Source organism: Doryrhamphus excisus, linkage group LG17 (assembly GCF_037039965.1).
Source record: "Doryrhamphus excisus strain RoL-2023G ecotype Guam linkage group LG17, RoL_Dexc_Guam_v1.1, whole genome shotgun sequence".
In the NCBI taxonomy this organism is placed as follows: domain Eukaryota; kingdom Metazoa; phylum Chordata; class Actinopteri; order Syngnathiformes; family Syngnathidae; genus Doryrhamphus; species Doryrhamphus excisus.
Window position 1 is genome coordinate 10,774,898 of NC_136373.1, and position 20,103 is coordinate 10,795,000.

The 20,103-nt window shown below is 41.7% G+C and overlaps 2 protein-coding genes across 6 annotated transcripts in view; both read right to left on the reverse strand.

Annotated features, from left to right (window-relative positions):
* atf7a (activating transcription factor 7a) overlaps positions 1 to 11,949 on the reverse strand; it is a 28,233-nt gene extending 16,284 nt beyond the window's left edge. The window contains exons 1-2 of one of the 5 annotated variants that reach the window (XM_058085778.2): positions 10,824 to 11,949; positions 1,348 to 1,419 (exon numbers count right to left, since the gene is read on the reverse strand). In XM_058085778.2, the coding sequence (XP_057941761.2) occupies positions 1,348 to 1,395 (48 nt within the window). In that variant the 5' untranslated portion in view covers positions 1,396 to 1,419; positions 10,824 to 11,949. Of the gene's footprint in view, positions 1 to 1,347; positions 1,917 to 10,199; positions 10,290 to 10,823 lie in introns of those variants that run through there. The other 4 variants (XM_058085777.2, XM_078798233.1, XM_078798232.1 and 1 more) reach the window with 4 other exon arrangements.
* Positions 11,950 to 13,436: 1,487 nt separating this feature from the next.
* asb8 (ankyrin repeat and SOCS box containing 8) lies at positions 13,437 to 19,795 on the reverse strand. The gene is made up of 4 exons (XM_058085780.2): positions 19,633 to 19,795; positions 18,569 to 18,735; positions 18,374 to 18,478; positions 13,437 to 15,727 (listed from the first exon to the last, which is right to left on the reverse strand). The coding sequence occupies exons 2-4, from the start codon at positions 18,695 to 18,697 to the stop codon at positions 15,092 to 15,094; spliced, it is 870 nt and encodes a 289-aa protein (XP_057941763.1). The 5' UTR covers positions 18,698 to 18,735; positions 19,633 to 19,795; the 3' UTR covers positions 13,437 to 15,091.
* Positions 19,796 to 20,103: the final 308 nt, after the last annotated feature.

Here is a 20,103-nt window from a genome sequence, read left to right on the forward strand (position 1 = left end):
GCCCTGGAGAGATAATCCATCACTTAGTATAAAACTTCTTGCTAAACATTAAAATACGTTGAAAATACAATAATAATGATTCAGCTAATGTCATTGATCGTGGCACAGCACCATGGCAAAATAAGAGGCACCACACGTTAAAGGGGACCTAGTATTAAATTATTATTAAAATGTCAGGCTCTAATAAGCATTATAGAAAGTGGATGGATGGATGGAGTGGTGATGCGCAGTTTAAACAGTTGCAGTCACACAAAAAGCTCACCTCTATTTTATCTGTTTCCAAAGTAGCGTAAATAGTTGGATAAAGCATTTAAATTGTTAGGTTAATTGTGTTACTTTTAAATAAATATATTCATTCATTCATTTTCTACCGCTTTTCCTCACAAGGGTCACGGGGGTGCTGGAGCCTATCCCAGCTGTCTTCGAACAAGAGGCGGGGATACACCCTGGACTGGTGGCCAGCCAATCAAAGGGCACATATAGACAAACAACCATTCACACTCACATTCATACCTATGGACAATTTGGAGTGGCCAATTAACCTAGAATGTTTTTGGAATGGGGGAGGAAACCGGAGTACCCGGAGAAAACCCACGCATGCACGGGGAGAACATGCAAACAGAGATGGCCGAGGGTGGAATTGAACCCTGGTCTCCTAGTTGTGAGGTCTGGCCGCTAACCACTCGACCGCCCCATGTATTTGTATCACTCTGAAGGGGGCATCAAATTAAACGTAGGTTTGTGTCAAATAGTACACATTTTTGTACTTTTGTATTACTTCCATAGTACTACAGTTAGTAGAACTACTATTGGATAGACTACTGACAAGAGATCAGGCAACATTCGGTTCATTCTCTGATGGTTGTTGAACAAAGCTCACTAAATAAATGAATAAATTAGATATAAAAGTGTTATCTATCATATTTGAAAAAAACCTGCAGACGCACTGGCAGGACAATGCAACCAGCAGTCTGACGCCCCACGCAGTCCATCACCCCAGCTTCAAACCCTGAGAAGAAACCCTGAAGTATTGATGCCCTGTTTGAACCCCCTACAATTCCAGCTTCAGTGCAACCAAGCAGCATCCCGCCCACACATACAGACACATGAGCATGCAGCGGCCATCGAGTTGAGTCACAGCTATGGCTCCAACCTGTGTCTGCAGGCGCTCCGAGGCTGCAGTGACAAGTTGAAACAATAGCTGTGCTCTGATTACTCAGAGGCGCTTCCGTTGAGTCACTGCTCAGGGGGACAGCGGCGTCTCGCAAGATAGCATGCTAGCATAGTATAGCTTTCTTACAGTCAATGTAAACACAGTGTAAATGTGAGGGTAAAAGGCAGACTTACCTGTCCACAGCCAGGAGCACTGCACACAAAAGGTCGATCGTCGCCCATTTTTGCAAAGAGCTTGCAATGTAACTGGTGGAGAGGAGAAGAGAACATCATATGTTTCTTGATGTGCCAGTGGTGGACCCTGAGGGGCAAAAAAGTCCTATATGGTGCGGGATGGTGTCTCTTGTAGTTTTTGGTCAGAGCAGGAAGCTGACTGTTATTTAAAAATAACCTTGGCAAGGAGAAACACACAGGGACCAGGGCAGCAGGACCAAGTTTCCCTGGCGATACTTCCTTCACTCAAGGGGTTTTCAGCTGGGCCAATAACAAGCCGTGTCCAAGGAAGACAACAGCAACTGCTTTCAGCAAAGATATCTCCCTCTCTCGCCTCTCTATCTCATTTTGTTTGCGATCCCTCCTCTTATTGCCACACCCTCTCATCACCTATGCAGCCACACCCCCGTCGCCTGCTTGTGTTGTTTTTTTATTTAACACTTGTAGAATTTGTTGTTAGTACTGACAGATGAGCCACAATAAATCCACTATGCAGCCCAGTGGAAACCATTTTCATGTACTGAATGTTGGCAAACATTTGTTCAACAGTTCAGCTTGACCAAAGCATCATTATTATTGACAGGAAAAAGCAGAGAGAAACAAACAAAAACTTTGGATGTCAATAACATTTCTAACTGTTTCTAGTTTTAGTTTGTGGTAATAATACAGATGTTAATGAAATGGGAATATGTATCAGGATTTGCAGTATCAATCAAGCCTATTGATTTCAGTAATGGATGCAATCGCGAAATTGGCGAATTCAACTGACTCTACTGTTAAAGGCAGACTCTCACAAAAATAGACAACCTGTGAATGAAATGCTGTTGCCATTAGTCATCTAGGGCATTACAGTTTTTAAATTGTGTAGTAATGTGTCCAAAGCCCATTCAAAAAGTTAGCGGAATACTGGACAAAAATGTCAGATGATAGTGCATCAATAATTATAAGGACTTTTGAAATGAATGAAGACAGTTTTATTCACTGACACCAAAAGCCCATACCCGACAGTGGTAAAATGTGAAAAAGGTATCTCAGCTTAGTGTTATCAGTGACATATTTTAACTTACTTCAGCATTTTCTATTGTAATATGTCTTTATTGTCATAATATTTGGACTTTTGTATTGTAATATAACTTTTTTCTAACTTTTCCTTTTGTTTTGTTTCTCATATTACAACTCTTTCCAATAAAATCAAATATTTTGAATTTGTGTTTTTTCATAATTTCATTACTTTATTACTAACTCTATTACTAATACTAATACTAATACTTTTTTTGCTGAGGTCCAAAAAAAATTGTGTCGTAAATGGCCCCCGGGCCACACTTTGGACACCCCCGAGGGACTATGAATTCCTTGTTCTCAATACTACCATGTAGATATTTTCCAAAGGCTGGCTTTGACCATGTTTCAGCTGGCTTCTCCAGTAGCTGCGCCTGGAGCTGCAGAGACAAACTAAAGCTCCTCTTGGCTGCGTTTCTAAAAGCTGTCTCCACACAGCACAACTCCCCTTCATGCCGAACTTACCCCAAAAGACCCCACCCTGCACCCGTTATGCACAGTTAAACATTCCATGTGAAAACCAAACTACAAAAGTCAGGATTGACACCAACATTAACTTTCAATGAGAATTCAATTCCGTTCGTGGGGGGAGGAACATTAATGTTTGAACACTCTCAGCTGTCTTGGCTGCCCTAAAAGTGAAGTCTGGCTGCTATTATACAACATTGTCCCACTGACAGCAAGGCAACTAGCAACAAGAATCAAGGGTCTTGCTGCGAATACTAGTACAAACTGGGTCCTGACCAACAAAAAGAAAGCCGATAATCGATACTAATCGACGATGGACTAATGATATCGAAAAGAGCATTGATATACACAGGAAATATACAGTACTACAGTACTCAAATTTAGTAGTGTTTGCTGGTGCTGGAGCCCTGGCTAACTACTTCACACTATGAATCTAGCGTAACAACTCCACACTTTACTCTTCCTTCTGCCTGTCAAATGAAAAGGTGAAGGTGGCATGGATTCCAGTCAGTATCAGCAGATTGTTGCCAACAGTCTTCAAGAATCAGTGACAAAGTTGAAGTTGGCTGGATACTTCCACCAAGACAATGACCCTAAACACTGCTCCAATTCTACGAAGGCATTCATGCAGAGGAACAAGTACAAGTTCTACAACGTTCTGGAATGGCCGTCTCAGTCCCCAGACCTAAATATGATTGAAAATCTGAAAATCTATTATTGCTTGGAAACCATCAAACCTGACTCAACTGGAGATGTTTTGGAAAGAGGAATGGTCCAAAATACCTTCAACCAGAATCCAGACCCTCATTGGAAGCTATAGGAAGCATTTAGTTTTGCAAAAGGAGGATCTACCAAATATTGATGTCATTTTTTGTTGGGTTGCCCAAATTTAGGCACCTGCCTACTTTTGTTGAAATAATTATTGTACACTTTCTGTAAATCCTATAAAGTTAATTTCCCTATTTCCCTTCTCCTCTATCCCTGTGTTGGTCTGCTATATGATATATTTAACTGGAATGGCTGCCACAAGGCTGCATAGAACGCTAGACCCTTAGATGACACTCTGTCTAAAACGGTCAAATTGCTTGATGAAACCAAGGCCCTGGGTCCTTGGTTTGAAGAAACAGTTTTAATCTGTGCAGACATAGGCACAGATTAAAACTGTTGTTTCTTCACACTTGGGAGAGAGGCAACAAGTCGGTGCCAGGAACCTCCCATCCACTGAGCCTATTTGGCCAGAAACTCATCTGTAAACTGTACCCCATCTGCCTCGTTATAGTGATGGTGTCAAGGTTTCCGCTACATGTAATGAGCGTGGCCTGCCGCCATGGCTCAGTAGAAGCTGCCACACCTTGTAAATGAGCTGGGGGGGGTTTTATGCAAATACAATGTTAAGTAATACAGTGTATGGCTGGACATATGCGCTATACCAGGGGTGCCCATTATGGCAATTGCCAAGGTAGCCATAACTGTTATGTCATGTCATTCTGTGCCCTACACACAGAAAACACAACACAGGAAAATTTGCTAATTTCAGCTGGCTAATGATGTCATTGCGATACACCTATTTTGACTACGAAGTAAGGATCGACCGATACATCGCCGATATTTGCGTTCTTTACTTGAATCGGTATCGGCCGATACGCGTGTGGGTTCGCTGATGTATTTTTCCGCTGCATGACTTACAGACAGGCATCTGCGGGGCAGTTTTGGTTTGGCGAAAGACCCTGCAACACACGCAGTCACGGTAACCCTACCACACTGCAAGAGTGGCGAATCGCAACAAGGGTACATTTTCACCTTTTAATTAGCCTCTAACAGTTAAACTTAGTTGAAATATTGCCACCTGCTCTGAAATAGGAAACATGAACGCCAAGTGCATGCAATATATGTGCTTGAAAATATAGTTTAGTTTGTGGGTGTGAAAATCAGGAATGCTGCTGAATGCTTCATCTTTAAGTGCCTACCGTTGGAATTAGGGAGTTGTTGATTGGAGGCTAATATGTACAGCTGTTACCAACACCGCTTTAATGGCAACCTTGGCAATTCAGTCCCATGGTGTTTGGAGGAGTTTCATTCAGCCAACGCCGGGCTGAGGTTAAATGCGTGTCGTGTTATGTGTGTGCGGTCTCGTCGAGCACGCACGTACACACGGAAGGAATTGGAGCAGCCGTGTCTGCTATCAGAGGTCTTTAGCGTGCACAACACGAACTTTAATGATGAGAGAAATGTTTTATATATCTTACTAAATTGTGTCAGTGTGATGTGTTTGCGTTGTGGAGGTGGGGGGGTGTGTGTCTCACTGCGGAGGAGCAGTGATCGATGCTGGATAAAACAAACTACGATAGAAATGTTTTGCACATAGCTGAATATTTATACCTTTTAAAGTTGATAATGCAGTTTAAATGTGTGTTTAAGAAAGCTGAATCCTACTGTGTTTACATTTCAATAAGTATTTGTTTAAACTTGAGACCTGTAATATTTGTTATCATTGTCATTTCTTCATGTAACTTGAGGGAGCAAAAGCAGTATCGGCCACAAATATCGGCCCAAGCTAAATCTGCCATCGGCTAAGGGTGATGGAAAAAAAAAACGGTATCGGCATCGGCCGAAAAAAACCATATCGGTCAATCCCTACTATGAAGCGCTCTAAAAATAAACCTGGTTCTCTTAAGAACTTAATTGTGTGTTGCACTATTAAAGGGGACCCATGATTTTTTTCCGCCCTTTGAATCGAGTTGTGGACTCAGTCCAGTTGTGGACAGCTACACACCATAACCAGCACAGAAAGCTTTCTAGATCTTCCAGAATCTGGACCTATTCCAGTTGTATTTCTATGAATTTCATGCTTCCTGTGAAAACGAGCTGATTTCACGGCCCATTTCCAGGCAGCTCACTCCGCTGTGGTTCGCCACACTCCCAAGTGCTCAGAAGTGTGTTGTGTTAATAATAGGATAATAAATAGGATAATATTAATCATATGATAATCTTTTTTTAGAATGTCCACTTTTAACATACAGCCATTTGTGTTGGATCTGGAATCGGATCCGGAAGTAGACACTGGACAGTCTAAAGTTTCTCAAGGAAAGAGGTTACTTCAAGATGTCTCTCAATGGTATAGCTTTAGCATTTTAGCGTTAGGTATTCTACCGCAATGTTTTTCAACCTTTTTTGAGCCATGGCACTTTTTTTACATTGTAAAAATCTTGCAGCACACCACTAACCAAAAAAGTTACAAAATGTCACCATGACCTCTCATGTGCCTCACTACTTCCAGAGGTAGGGAACCTATGGCTCGGGAGCCAGGTAGGGCTCTTTTGATGACTGTATCTGGCTCTCAAGCATTTCTTACCACAATAAAAATTTATTTTTGCTAACATTTTAAAGTAAACCATCACAGAAATGACTGTTAAAAATAATATTCAAAATCAACAACTTTCTTATGCATTTTAATTTGTCCATCTATATTCTGCTGCAATACGGCCAACCATATCTATCTTTCCTGATGATATTTTCCAGGTCAAACACCAAAACTTGATTATTATTGGGTAATGCTGTAGTCTACCTCGGTCATTGAGATGTCAAAAAAACATGTAAATGTAAACTTTCCTCCTTTAGTCAAATAGCTAAAGCTGCAGAACCAAGCCTTCTGACGAAAATGGCCAAAAGAATGAAATACGTCTACGGAGTACGGTGCAAAACTATGCAGCAGCAGAAGTTGTATTAATGGCAACAAGTATTTGATTTATTATTAGACACTGCGCTGCTCACAAAAGTGTGCTGGCCACACCCCATTGGCGTGGGGTAGTGTGCCTGGTCTACGTAATTAGAGCCCATTATCTAAAACTGTCTTACATAAAAATGCACACATTTTATTGCATTCAATGTTTAAAAAAAATTTATATGGCTCTCACAGATACACATTTTAAAATATCTGGCCTTCATGGCTCTCTTCGCCAAAAAGGTTCCCGACCCCTGACTACTTTTATTGGCGGAACGAGGCAATCATCTACATGTTGCCACACAGACGGATATTACATTGCTCTTGCAGAAAATGATTAATAAATGTAATTTTTTTAAATTATATTTGATAATTCCTCATGGCACACCTGACGATTTCTCACGGTACACTAGTGTGCCGAGGCACAGTGCTTGAAAATTACTGTTCTAAAGCATCAGTAACATGATCGTTGCATGTTTTTTGCTGGACTACCGGTGTGTAAAAACTTTGGTAGACGCACCGATTGTTGTGGAAAACAGCTATTAGCAACCCCGCTCCTTGTATGCACACAGACCACTGCTTTTGTTCCATGACTTACACTAAATAAACAGTTAGGACCCTGATAAACTGTTACCTACAGTACCTACAGCTTGCCCTTCTGACTCTTCCACAACACCAAGTAACGTTGGAAAGGCGTAGGGCTTCAGCAAGTTTGTGGGCTAGTCCAGCTGCAGCTAGTCCAGCTAGTGGCCCATGTTCACTAAACAGTCTAGTGTGAAATGCTCTTGACTTGACCCATCTGTGACATCACAAACCTCCAGTTTGACCACGCCCTCTGAAACACAGTGTTCAGAGCCATCCCAAACTTCTTTCAGGGCTCACTTCCAAATGTGCAAACCTCATTATCTGAACCTTTGGCATGGTTTAACACTAGAATACAACATTCTAACTCCATGTATATCATATCATAGGTCCCCTTTAAAATGTAGAGCCCTAGGAAATCTGGAGTATTTTCCCCCCAAATTATATTTTACTTTTAAACTTCCATTTTAATTTGTTAATTCTTTGTAATATTTTTTATTTGTAATATTTACTCAGTTGCTAAGAATGCACCACATGGATGTCCAACAGATACACTTATTTTTATATTGTTATTATTACATTGTGCTTTTTTTTGGTCTTATATGGTACTATATCTGTATGTCAGAACTGTACTTTCAAGGGGGGAAAAATGTTGGCAATATCAATAAAATTCAAATTAAAAAGGCAAAGTCATTTATTTTTTGCATCAAAAACATATTGAACCATAACGCAAAAGTATTGAACCAAAGTGAATCATGAATTTTGTGTATCGCTACACTCCTAATACATCTTTGGGATTGGGTGTTCGGCTTGGAAAAAAACATATAAATAGACCTTTGGTAGCAAATTAGTTAATAGGGGTGTCACATATCTTGCATGTTATTTATGTCTAGAGGGTTCTACTAATGTTAAAAACATTGTATTTTACAGGTTTTCTATGCTCTATTAAAATATTCGATTCATAAGTAAGGACTCCTACTTTGGAGTCACGGTCGGTCTGTAACCGCTTAAGCAGAATAAACATGGGATTACTGTTTCGCCAAAGTAACAATAGGTCCACTCCAATAATAACACAAGAACGAAATGTATGTCACAAAGTCAACTGACTTCATTCTGAACGTGAAGACGCTCACCTCCCAGACCGCCAAGGCCGCAGTAACATCGCCTTGGGGTTGTCCGCTACATTGATGGAGAGTAAACAATTACTCAATTTAGTATTAAACATAATTGTATTCCTATTGTGCATAGCTTTATTATAAAGCTTAACTTTGTTTTAGTCTTGTATGACTGTGAAGAGTGTTAGATATTTTAATTATCATTGTCTGTAAAGTTAATCAAGGTTTCATGATGACAGTCTGACTTAAATTTAAAGTTAATAAAAAGGTTTTATGATGATGACACTTGACAATATTAAATACGCCTATTTTCACCTCTTTCACCCAGGTGACAGGGAAGCCTTTAAAGTACATTGTTTTCTTCCCGTTAAGCTGCAGCCAGAGTCCCTCGGTTTAACTTGGGTTTCTCCGACTCAGCAGGTGGAAGGGAACAAACAAGCCCCCACTATAACAAGCCACAGCCTCCAAGTGTTTGATGCAGCTTGCTAGGAAACTGACTAAACAAACCGTATTAATAGCTCAGACTGCAGCCCTGATGCCGGCATCTGATGCTTGAATTGCCAAAGGGTAGGGGAGACCCCCGCAATACGAACATAATAAGGGCGGAGGGGAGAGAACAAAAGTTGGCTATTAGTCAACCCAGGCATCCTGAGGTCCTGTTAACGTGGGTTGCAAACTTAAAAGCTCGAGGCTGCAGCTAGGCGTGTACATGTGTTGATGTCAGCAAGTGAACCTGAGATTTGGACAATGCAACAAATGAAATCCTACACCCACAACTGCATAAATTGTGGGGTCTGAAAGCTAAATTCATGCAATGCTACCACTTATAGCAACAAGACAATGAAGAAATATACAAATGTAGCTCATTTTCAAAAATTGTGACATGCAAAGGGGAAAAATCTACTTAATTTGATATTTTTCAATTAACAAATCAGTGTTGTAGTACAAAAATCATAATTCTTCATTTGCAATCAGTGTTGATTAGTAAACAATATGAAACAACATGGTGGTGTCACAATATGCATTCCCTGCTGTAGCCCCCCCAAGGAATTGGAAGTTAGTCAAACTGTGCCAAAAACATGACCTACATTCCTAATGAAGGTGCTGACATGTATATGGTTGCATCCTGGGGCTCTGCATCTCATGTATCATACTAAACATCTATCATGAGACTTGGGTTCAAGTTTGCAGTTTGATCTTGAAGACACACATATACAGATGTACAGTGCCATTAAAAACACCAAGTTCGTACACTAAGCCATTCAATAGCTTCCTAGTATAGTATAGTATTTGAAACTACGGTCTTTTTTAGCCTCCATCAATTTCACACAATTTTAGCCCCGCCTTTTACCGTAACACGGCCGCCTGTTCTGTCTCTCAATTGGCTTATAAGCACGCCAATCAACAACATCTAAAGCAATCAAAGCTCCCTGAGGCTGTCACTTGGCTCTGCTAGCAGAAGCTGATTGGCTAAAAACCCGAAGTCAACTTTTTGTATCCACGAAAAAACTAATGGCTAACTGCTGTTGCTAACAGGCCAAACGCTCAATCGGCATGGCTAATAACACCGTTTATGACAACGTCAAATAAATGTTCATTTACACACATCCAAGGAGAAGTGGTGTATTTGAGATACTTTACGCAACGTCACACTGAGTAAAGTTGTGGAAAGGAAGCTAACTTGTTAGCACACTTGGGTTCAAAGCGACTCGGAATGAAAGGTTGTAGTAGCCACTCCAGTTGGAATACTTAGGCCGACATGCACTTTTAAACACAAACAACAAGGAAAACAGCCATTGTAGCGTAGCATAGCATGAAGGACAAATCCAGGTCGAATTAAAATGTTAATAAAGTGTTTACAAACTCACTCTTGCGCCCCTCTTTTTGGCTCTCTCGCCTCTGTCCTGGAATTTGACACTCCCCTCGACGTCGAGTTACCGCGAGAACTCAAGTCGTTGTCGCGATTTGTCCCAGGCATGTACAGTCAATGGAAAGTGTGTATTATTTTTTTGTAAAAAAAAAAGAAACCCCGCAATTATTACATAATGAATATGATTAAAAATCTAAGTAACTGTATTGTATACTTACGTAGACTGTATAAGGGCATTATGTGTGTATACATTGTACAAATTAAATACTCCCATATAAAATTAATGTGTTATGAGATAACGTCGCTGAGTGATATTATATTATAATATCATTATATTATGACCATATAATGACCATATTATGATCTATATAATATTAGATAAGTTATTAATGGACCTTCTGTTTATTTGTATTGGTGAGATTTTATAGTCTTGGCTACTCGTGGGGTCGTGGGGGGGCCTCCAATAGATCATTTTTTGCATCAGTATTAATAAGGATACGCAATTGTCGTTTCATTCCAAACCTATGGCAAAAAGGTCACATGGGCGATATGGGCGTGTGGACGTGGGGGAGTGGGAAAATGGGGCTTTTAGCGGCAAGTGGCTGAAAAGACGTGGACTTACCTGTGTCGGTGTGCCTGATAAATGAAGTATGTTTGTTCGGCATGGGTGGATTGTTGAACCATGAAAAGTTGTGTTGTCTCCTCATTAAAGAGACCTTTGCTTTGTCTCTGTGACGCTGCTGCTGACTGTGACGTGTACAGGAACCCCCTCTTTTGAATGGATCCATGCGGGCGGAAATGCACTAATATGGGCGAAATAAAGGCCAAAACAGCAACCAAAAATGTGAGCGAAAGAGAAGGAGAGCACAGCAGAGTTAAACGGCGTCTTGTGTGAAATGCTGCTTTTGGAACGGAGCTGACAGATGATGAAAATGGAGTTCCTTTTTGAGGATAAAAGCTGAAAGGCACAAAGAGATGCTGGGACATTAAAGGACGCCTGATTAATAATTACCCATATAAATAATAACACCTGATGAAGAAACATTCCTGCAATATTGCGTCTGAGAGCTCGATGACACATTTTCATATAGATCATACGCACATTATATATTATACGGTATATTGTTATATATTAATTAGACTATCATTATGTCATCCTTGTTGCATACAATTCTACAAAGTCATGTATGGAATGTTGAGTCAAATTAATGTTTGTACATTTGTGTGAAAACAATTGTTTAATACTACTTTTATATTATACATATATATGTGTGTGTGTGTGTGTGCGTGTGTGTGTGTGTAAAAGTAATAATCTGGCTCGAAATGAGCAGGAGTGTCATCTTTAGCTAATAGCTTGTGTGCAGATTCCAAGTAACACTATTTCCTTTATTGACATAAATCACTTCCGTCATTGCCAATCACAACTTTTTAGAAAGCCACAAGATGCATGAAGAAAAGCGGACATACTTCAATGCACACAATTATTGGCAAGGCCGGTTCTGTCACCATTTGTGAGACCCAAAAGAAGCCCTGCAAGTTAAGGGGGTGGGGAAAATAATAGCTTTTACTAGTGACGCATGGCACCCATTCTCGGGCGTTGGTGATGTACACTTATTTGCACCATATAACAAAATAGTTCATGACATGGCCAGGACCAAAAGGACGTGTTTCCAAGAGTAAAAGACTCTACTGTATAAAAGTTACCATGCTGCACATTTTTCACCTACCTGGAGAAGAACAAGGACATTGCTACAGTGAATCCGGAAAGTATTTACAGCGCTTCACTTTTTCTACATTTTGTCATGTTACAGCCTCATTCCAAACTGAATTAAATTAATCTCTTACCTCAAAATTCTACACAAAATACTCCATTATGACAATGTGAAAACATTTTTTTTTGTTTTTTTTATTAAAAATAGAAAACAAAAAAATCACATTTACATAAGTATTCACAGCCTTTGCTTAATACTTTGTTGATCCACCTTTGGCAGCAATTACAGCCTCAAGTCTTTTTGAATATGATCCCACAAGTTTAGCACACCTATCTTTAGGCAGTGTTGCCCATTCTTCTTTGCAATAAGTCTCAAGCTCCATCAGGTTGGATGGGAGACGTCTGTGCACAGCCATTTTCAGATCTCTCCAGAGATGTTCGATCGGATTCAAGTCTGGACTCTGGCTGGGCCACTCCAGGACATTCACGGAGTGGTTCTGAAGCCAATCTTTTGAGATCTTGGCTGTGTGCTAATGTCTACTGTCTATATGGTCAAGGTACATGACCAGTCTACTGAGGTCAAAAGCGCTCTGGAGCAGGTTTTCATCCAGGATATCTCTATATATTGCTGCATTCATTTTCCTTCTATCCTGACTAGTCTGCCAGTTCCTGCTGCTGAAAAACATCCCCACAACATGATGCTGCCACCACCATGCTTCACTGTAGGGATGGTATTGGCCTAGTGATGAGCAGTGCCTGGTTTCCTCCAAACATGGCGCCTGGCATTCACACCAAAGAGTTCAATCTTTGTCTCATCAGACCAGAGAATTTTGTTTCTCATGGTCTGAGAGTCATTCAGGTGCTTTTTGGCAAATTCCAGACGGACTGCCATGTTCCTTTTACTAAGGAGTGGCTTTCGTCTGGCCACTCTACCATACAGGCCTGATTGGTGGATTGCTGCAGAGATGGTTGTCCTTCTGGAAGGCTCTCCTCTCTCCACAGAGGAACGCTGGAGCTCTGACAGAGTGACCATCGGGGCCTTGGTCACCTCCCTGACTAAGGCCCTTCTTCCCCGATCGCTCAGTTTAGAAGGCCGGCCAGCTCTAGGAAGAGTCCTGGTGGTTCCAAACGTCTTCCATTTACGAATAATGGAGGCCACTGTGCTCATTGGGACCTTCAAAGCAGCAGAAATTTTTCTGTATCCTTCCCCAGATTTGTGCCTCAAGACAATCCTGTCTCGCAGGTCTACAGACAGTTCTTTTGACTTCACGCTTGGTGTTTGTGCTCTGACATGCACAGTCAACTGTGGGATCTTATATAGACAGTTATTATATTTCCAAATCATGTCCAATCAACTGAATTTACTGCAGGTGGACTCCAATTAAGCTGTAGAAAGATCTCAAGGATGATCAGTGGGAAAAAAGATGCACCTGAGCTCAATTTTGAGCTTCATGGCAAAGGCTGTGAATACTTATGTAAATGTGATTTTTTTGTTTTCTATTTTTAATAAATTCAAAACATGTCAAAAAAACCTTTTTTTCACATTGTCATAATGGAGTATTTTGTGTAGAATTTTGAGGTAAGAGATTAATTTAATTCAGTTTGGAATGAGGCTGTAACATGACAAAATGTAGAAAAAGTGAAGCGCTGTGAATACTTTCCGGATGCACTGTACATCTGTACAGAAGACCGGCATTCCAGGGTCCTCTGGTTGCTTGAAGCATACCACTATGATCTGGCACCAGATCCAAACGGCTGATGCCTTTGGATCCGTTTCCTACAACCTGCTCCACCGATTTTGATGACCTGCAATGGCAGCATGAAGAAGTAGGCATCATGGCAGAAGTTGGCATTCACGGATCCCACCAAAGAGGCCTACAAACAAAAGAAACTGCACTACACAGATCTGGCAACAGATGCACATCAACAAGGATGGAAGGTCAAGATCTATCCAGCTGAAGTAGGATGTAGAGGCTGTGTGGCTTCTTCTACTGTCAGGCTATCAAAGACCTTCATTCAGGGACAGGCTCCATGACGATGTCGTTTCAGTGTGAGGCAGCTGAAAGGAGCAGCAGTGGCTACGCATCAAGCACAAGGTCCCTTGCTGGGCTCCAAGCAGAGGGGGGAACATACCTGAGATGCTCTCTGGAGGTGTCAAACAGCAATGAAGGGGCGTGTCCACCTGACAGCTATTGGCACAAAGGACATTTCCCATCATCCATCCATCTTCTATGCCGCTTATTCTCATGAGGGTGGGGGTATGCTGGAGCCTATCCCAGCTGACTTCGGGTGAGAGGTGGGGTATACCCTGGACTGGTTTGCTGCTCCTAGGTGGAGAATGGACTGAGGAACTGCATGGATTACCAAGGCCTTTACTTTCATTAAAGCAGGCATGAACAAGATGTATTAGTTTATACAACACAAAGCAGGACTTTTGCACCAACACAGATACATAGGGAAAGCTTATCAATAGAAAATGTAAACAAAGTTTTTGTCTTGTTTGTATTTCAATGAATTGATTTTGAAATTATGAGCTGAGGATGATGGGGAATAAAGCCATTCATCCTCTGTGGCGACGAAAGCCTTGTTTCATGAAAGCCAAGCCAAGGTAACACCAGCAGATCAGCAGGCAAGTCATCATGCTACAGGACATCAAACCCAACATTGCTGCTGTTCCCGTTTGCCGTTTTAACCTGTGTTAGTGTAAAAGACATTGACATGAGATGACCCCTGGCTTCACGTCTCTCAGACATCCACAGGCACTCACATTCTTCAGCTAAAAGCATTTTCATTTGGCACGACCAAGATATGACTCGTCTCTGCTGACAAAAGACAATACTTGGTTGATACATTTTACGTGTCCGATGAGCGGACATGGCTTCGCTGACTAAAAGCAACCGTGAGAGCAGTTCAAGTGCACCAAGTAAAGTGTTGAGGACCATACGGGTGCATGGAGTTCAAAGGTGCCTACATTTAGTGTGTTGGATGGTAATATAAAAATCATAATAATATGTTCAAGTCCTGGTACTGGAAAGTTGTAATTGTGATGCTAACGAGCCAAGCGCATCATTCCAAAGGAGGGGACATTTAGGATTGAAAGATCCTTGCACCAAGTGTCATCTAATGCCATAATGGAGGTTGCTATGAAATGCTATCTAGTCAGAAGAAGTAGCCTTTGCTCAGTCTCTGAGAAGGAGATATTCCTTAATGATCTCTGGTAAAGGAAGCTCCTTCACAGCAGTGGGGAGGAACTGCACCCCCAGGCTCTGCCGCACAGCGCAGCGCGCCAGAGAGCGAAGCGTGGGTGCCTGAGCCACCATGTTGGTGAGTCTGGCCAGCAGCTGGGGATCCTTACTCAGCTCCCTTGGAAGCGTGCCGTCAGCTCGTCGGATCTCAAAGCGGCCGGCCGCCCTGCTCAGCAGTTCCAGACATTCCTCTTCTTGTTCAGTGCCAAGGCCCCGGGCCAAGAGGGCCACAAGTCGGGAAATGGGGGTCTGACCCTTGAGGTTGGTCACATGTACCTGGGCTCCGTAGTCTAACAGCACTTTCACACTTTCCAGGTTGCCTTTCATGGCGGCCCAGCTCAAAGGCGTGTCGTTGTTGTAGTCCCGAGTATTGGGGCAGGCCCCGCTGTCAAGCAGCGCTCTTACACACTCCGGGTTGTCTTTGAAGGCAGCCCAGTGAAGTGGCGTGTCCTTGTTGCCATCCAGCGCGTTGGGTTGAGCCCCATACTCTAACAGTAGCTCCACACAGCTCTCGTCTTTCTCTGCTGCGTAGTGGAGTGCAGTGCGGTTATAGCCATCCAGAGCATTGACCTGGTGTGGACATTTAACTGCTATTACACACATGACATCACCAGGACACTCACCAGACCACACCAGTATCAGGGTTTGTGCTACAGACACCAATCCCAATCACCCAGGAGTGAAATGGGCACATACTGATGTTGATCACGTTTGAAAATGTTTCAGAAAGTTTCAATGTACTACTGGCTGTACCGGGGTCACCAATGTTCTTTCTCTACTCTTCATCTGACACCATGACTGTAGTTTATCCCCCTTCACTTTTGTAGCCTCAGTTCAACCATCACCCCTAACTGACGGGGGCAATGATGGCAGGACGGTTTCCTCTGGAGCATCCTATAAAGTAGCTTGGTAGGTGAGCTAGATGCTGAACACCTCACATTAAGAAGCGGGTGCTCTACTAAGTCATAGGTTGTGTCCTTATATTGCTAATTCCCATCATGCATTGCTGCACTGCTCTTTTGACTGCCAAGGACACCTATAGAGGTCCAACATGTGGGCACACGTCTGGAAGTAGTTCAAAAACAAGTAAAGCTCTCTAAAGAGATTGAGTTCTAAATCTGTGAATAAATTGAGATATTTTCCCCATGTTATTTTTGGTTTCCTAGAAATCAACAAGTCTTCAGATGTTTGAGGTGTTACGAGAACAAAACATAGGGTCACCGTTCTGCTTGAACCTGCTTCTCTGCTTTTTGGTCCAAATCAGGTGTTTGGCTGAATTCCCCAATGTCCACTGCCCATTTATAAAGATCCAAAAAGGCTAGAAGCAAACTCTTTTTTCTGATGAAAGAAGAGAGTCTAAAGTTCCTTCACACAGTTACAGTCTTTATATAGTAGTCCTAAAACTACAAATATTCTCTGGGGCTTAAAAGTTCAGCAAAATCCCCAGAAAGTAAATGGCTGGCAGTGAATGAGGTAATTCCCATAATGCATCACTGCATGAAACAGCTGTTAATATTACGTGTTAATATTGTTTACTATCCTGTGGAAGTCAACAAACAGCCATTATTATCTAAATATCTGACAACACAGGTGAGTATAGCTCACAATCAATATGTCCAAAACGTTTCCAAAGTCTTAAAGGGAAAGTTGGGATTTCTGACATGAAGCTGTATCGTCTCCATCAGCAGTGACTTGATGCAATACACTGCTGACGGGGCTGGGGCTGTCCTACAACTTCATGTTCAAGAACCATTGTTGTCTTGACTGCAGGTGAGACACAGCTATCCCGGTACCTGCTTGTGTTGCCAGCTTTTCCGACAATAATGGCGGATCAGTGGATAGTATGCTGACGACTAAAGTATATCTGAATTTGTGTAAACTAGGAAAAAGCCAAAAGAAACAAAGAAAAGGTATAAAAAAATGGTGCCCTCACCTTTGTCAGATCGCGTACATGCACACATTAAAGGGTCAGCAACTCATAGAATCTGTCAGTCAGTCATGCTAGAAATGACTGCTATTTTGGGTCATCTATGTGCGGCACTAAAGTGTCAGGGGAGGTGGAATATAGTGGAAAGGGTTTCCAAATTTGTATGCTAAAATGTTGCATACTGCAAGTGCAAACTTCATGTCCAATAATAAGTTCATAAAATAAGAAAGCTGTTAGCGACAATCATTTGATGTTTAATAATGGACATGTTTATTTTGGAAATAAAGGAAGATTAAATAGTGATGATGCTACATCCGAATGAAACTGAAATGTCTCCAGGTTGTATGCATTTGGAAACATTAACATACGTTCAATGGTATATGAATCTACGAACCTTGAAAAGGTAGTTGGGGTTTTTGGACACAACGTTGTGTGACACCCCCATAAGCAGTTAAGTCCTGAGCCCAGTTCTGGTGGGATTTGGGGGCTGAGGAAAGCAGTTCGGTACGACGCAGAGAAAATAACGCAGAGCCATTTGAGAGGTCTGATTTTTTTCGAGCAGGCATTTTTGTGATGAAATATATCATGCTTTTGAAGGCATATTCTTTTCACTGTCCTTAGCACCCAGATCCCACCAGAACTGGGCTCAGGGAGATGGACTTCACTGCTTATGGGGGTGTCATACAATCCATCCATCCTTTTCTATCCATCCTATTTCTACATTCTTGACTAGGAATGACTATAAAATGAATGAACCAATGAATTATCTTCAATATTTCAAGTGAATTAACAAAAGGTTTATGTTTTTGAAATGTGCAGGAGTTGGGGGTACATGGCTTCAGGTCAAATGTCTGAAGGGGAACCTATGCAACAGATAATGTCAGAGTATCTCCCTTGAGTCTGTACACTCCTGGCATTTTAGCAAACATGCATTTTTATCCCAGTATATATTCTCAGAGGACAATGGTATACAGACTAAACTTGAGATATAAATGAGCAGTAACACAGACACTGTAGACCCACCTCCAGTAATGACGCCTATGGGACGTGTATGGGTGATTAAGATGATACGTCAGGGTTGGGCAAACTATTGGACTCGCGGGCCACATTGACTTCGCAAAAATGGTCTGGGGGCCAGACATGCACACTAGTTATACTACTTCGTAATTCGTACAGTCCTGGAATTACTTGTCTTATTTTATCTTGTGTCATTGAAACGCTTGGCCACATGTGGACCCCCGCTCGTAGTTTGCCCATCTGGTGATCTGTACCCGGTCATCTGTACCTACCTCTGCTCCCTTCTCCAACAGCAGCTCCACACAGTCAGCATCAGCAACCATGCAGGCGCAGTGCAAGGGCTTCAGCGTGCCATGCATCCGGTTTACATCAGCACCCTAAGTAGCAGAAGACAGGAGTACATAGACTAAACACATCAATGCAAATATGGAATCAAGACATATTTAAGGCAAGAGCAGACACAATACCTTGCGGATGAGATCCTCCACATTGTCATGCGGAAAGGAGCGAATAGCTGCGATGGTGCGGATGAGCCGCTCGGACAAGGAGTATTTACTTTGAATGCTTTGCATGATGTACCACATAGTAGAGCTCATGTGTAACTGAGGACCATGGCACCCATACGCGGGCGACACTGGGACAGTTTTCAGTAGGAAAAATACAATCATGTCAATTTTTGTAAAAATACAGACGACATTCTGCATGTGTGCTGGTGCGTGATAAACCATCATATCAGTACAGGTACGTCCCTATGTGATAACCAACTGTTCTTAGTGTCATTAAGGCCAAAGCACCTTATGTTTCAGTCTTCATGCTTTTATACATTGATGCCTGTTTGTCCATTTACACAGCAAGAAAGAAATGGGGAAAATAACAATAACATTATATTATAACTCATATTATAAAATGTGAGGCGTGGACTCACTCAAATTAAGAGTGTTAGGCACCATTTGTTTTTCATTTTTATTCACGTTTTATTCACAACCCCCAAGGTCAACTACAGTTCTATTTCTACATATTTCTAAACAATTCCCCATTAATCATTTCCAGAGTCAAACTGTCCCCAGCATTTGAAAGAATTCTCATGCCATCAGTCACAATGAATGAGATTTCTTTTCTTATGTCTACTATTTACACATATTTACCAATATATTGATTATTATGACACAGGTGGAATTGACACAATGTCATATTAGTCAAATAATAGTTGGCTTTGCTAGTGTGGCAACAACGTGCAGACATAAACATGGTTAACAAATCTATGTACAATTTACAAAAGCTACATATACAAATTGCAAGAACCACCGGATTGTAAACAAAAGCCGACGAGCTAAAATTCCTGTCTACTGTACAAGCTATGGCTAACCACCCAAGGATAGCTAGCTCACAAGCTAACCTGCTAGCATCGGGGGACGGCCAACACAAAAGCACAGAATGCACAAATGACACAAATTCTAAGCACTTTTCACCGACCCCCAAGCGACCCTTGCTTTGAATATCCACGATTGGACATCTCCAAGTGAATACTCACCGTTTGTGGAGTCCAAATTGAGGCGTTGACAGGTTGTGGTTGTGACCGTTTGCTACTTGGTTTGACACGAAACACGTCATCGCCTGACCACGCCCCCTTCCGTCTATCCTACCGTCTATCTGGCTGCTTTCCTTCGTGTATGGACTGTATCTAACGCCTTATTAATCACACGATACAGTGCAACATCGATCAATTGATGTTTGTGGTACTGTTCAATTGTTACCAGCAGATGTATGTAAAGCCCGAGTTAACAAGTGTCGAGGCAAGATGGGGTACAGTACAAACTACAACTGGCAGAGGCACTATTGAACTTCACGACAACATGACATTGCATGGTTCATGCAAATATAGAATCATTGCCACGAAATCTTACCCTTCATCATATAACTCAAGTCAAGTGTTCATTCTGAATAGAGTATAGTTTTAGATGATTACTTTTAAGTCACTGAATTTTGGATTGTATCTCAAATA

What these genes read in the sequence shown, in the direction of transcription:
- asb8 (XM_058085780.2), bottom strand. Translation starts at nt 18,697, where the DNA reads ATGAGCTCTACTATGTGGTACATCATGCAAAGCATTCAAAGTAAATAC. An exon ending in TGGAGGATCTCATCCGCAAG is followed by an intron (nt 18,479 to 18,568) that starts GTATTGTGTCTG and finishes TCTGCTACTTAG; the next exon opens with GGTGCTGATGTAAACCGGAT. An exon ending in TGTTGGAGAAGGGAGCAGAG is followed by an intron (nt 15,728 to 18,373) that starts GTAGGTACAGAT and finishes TGTCCACACCAG; the next exon opens with GTCAATGCTCTGGATGGCTA.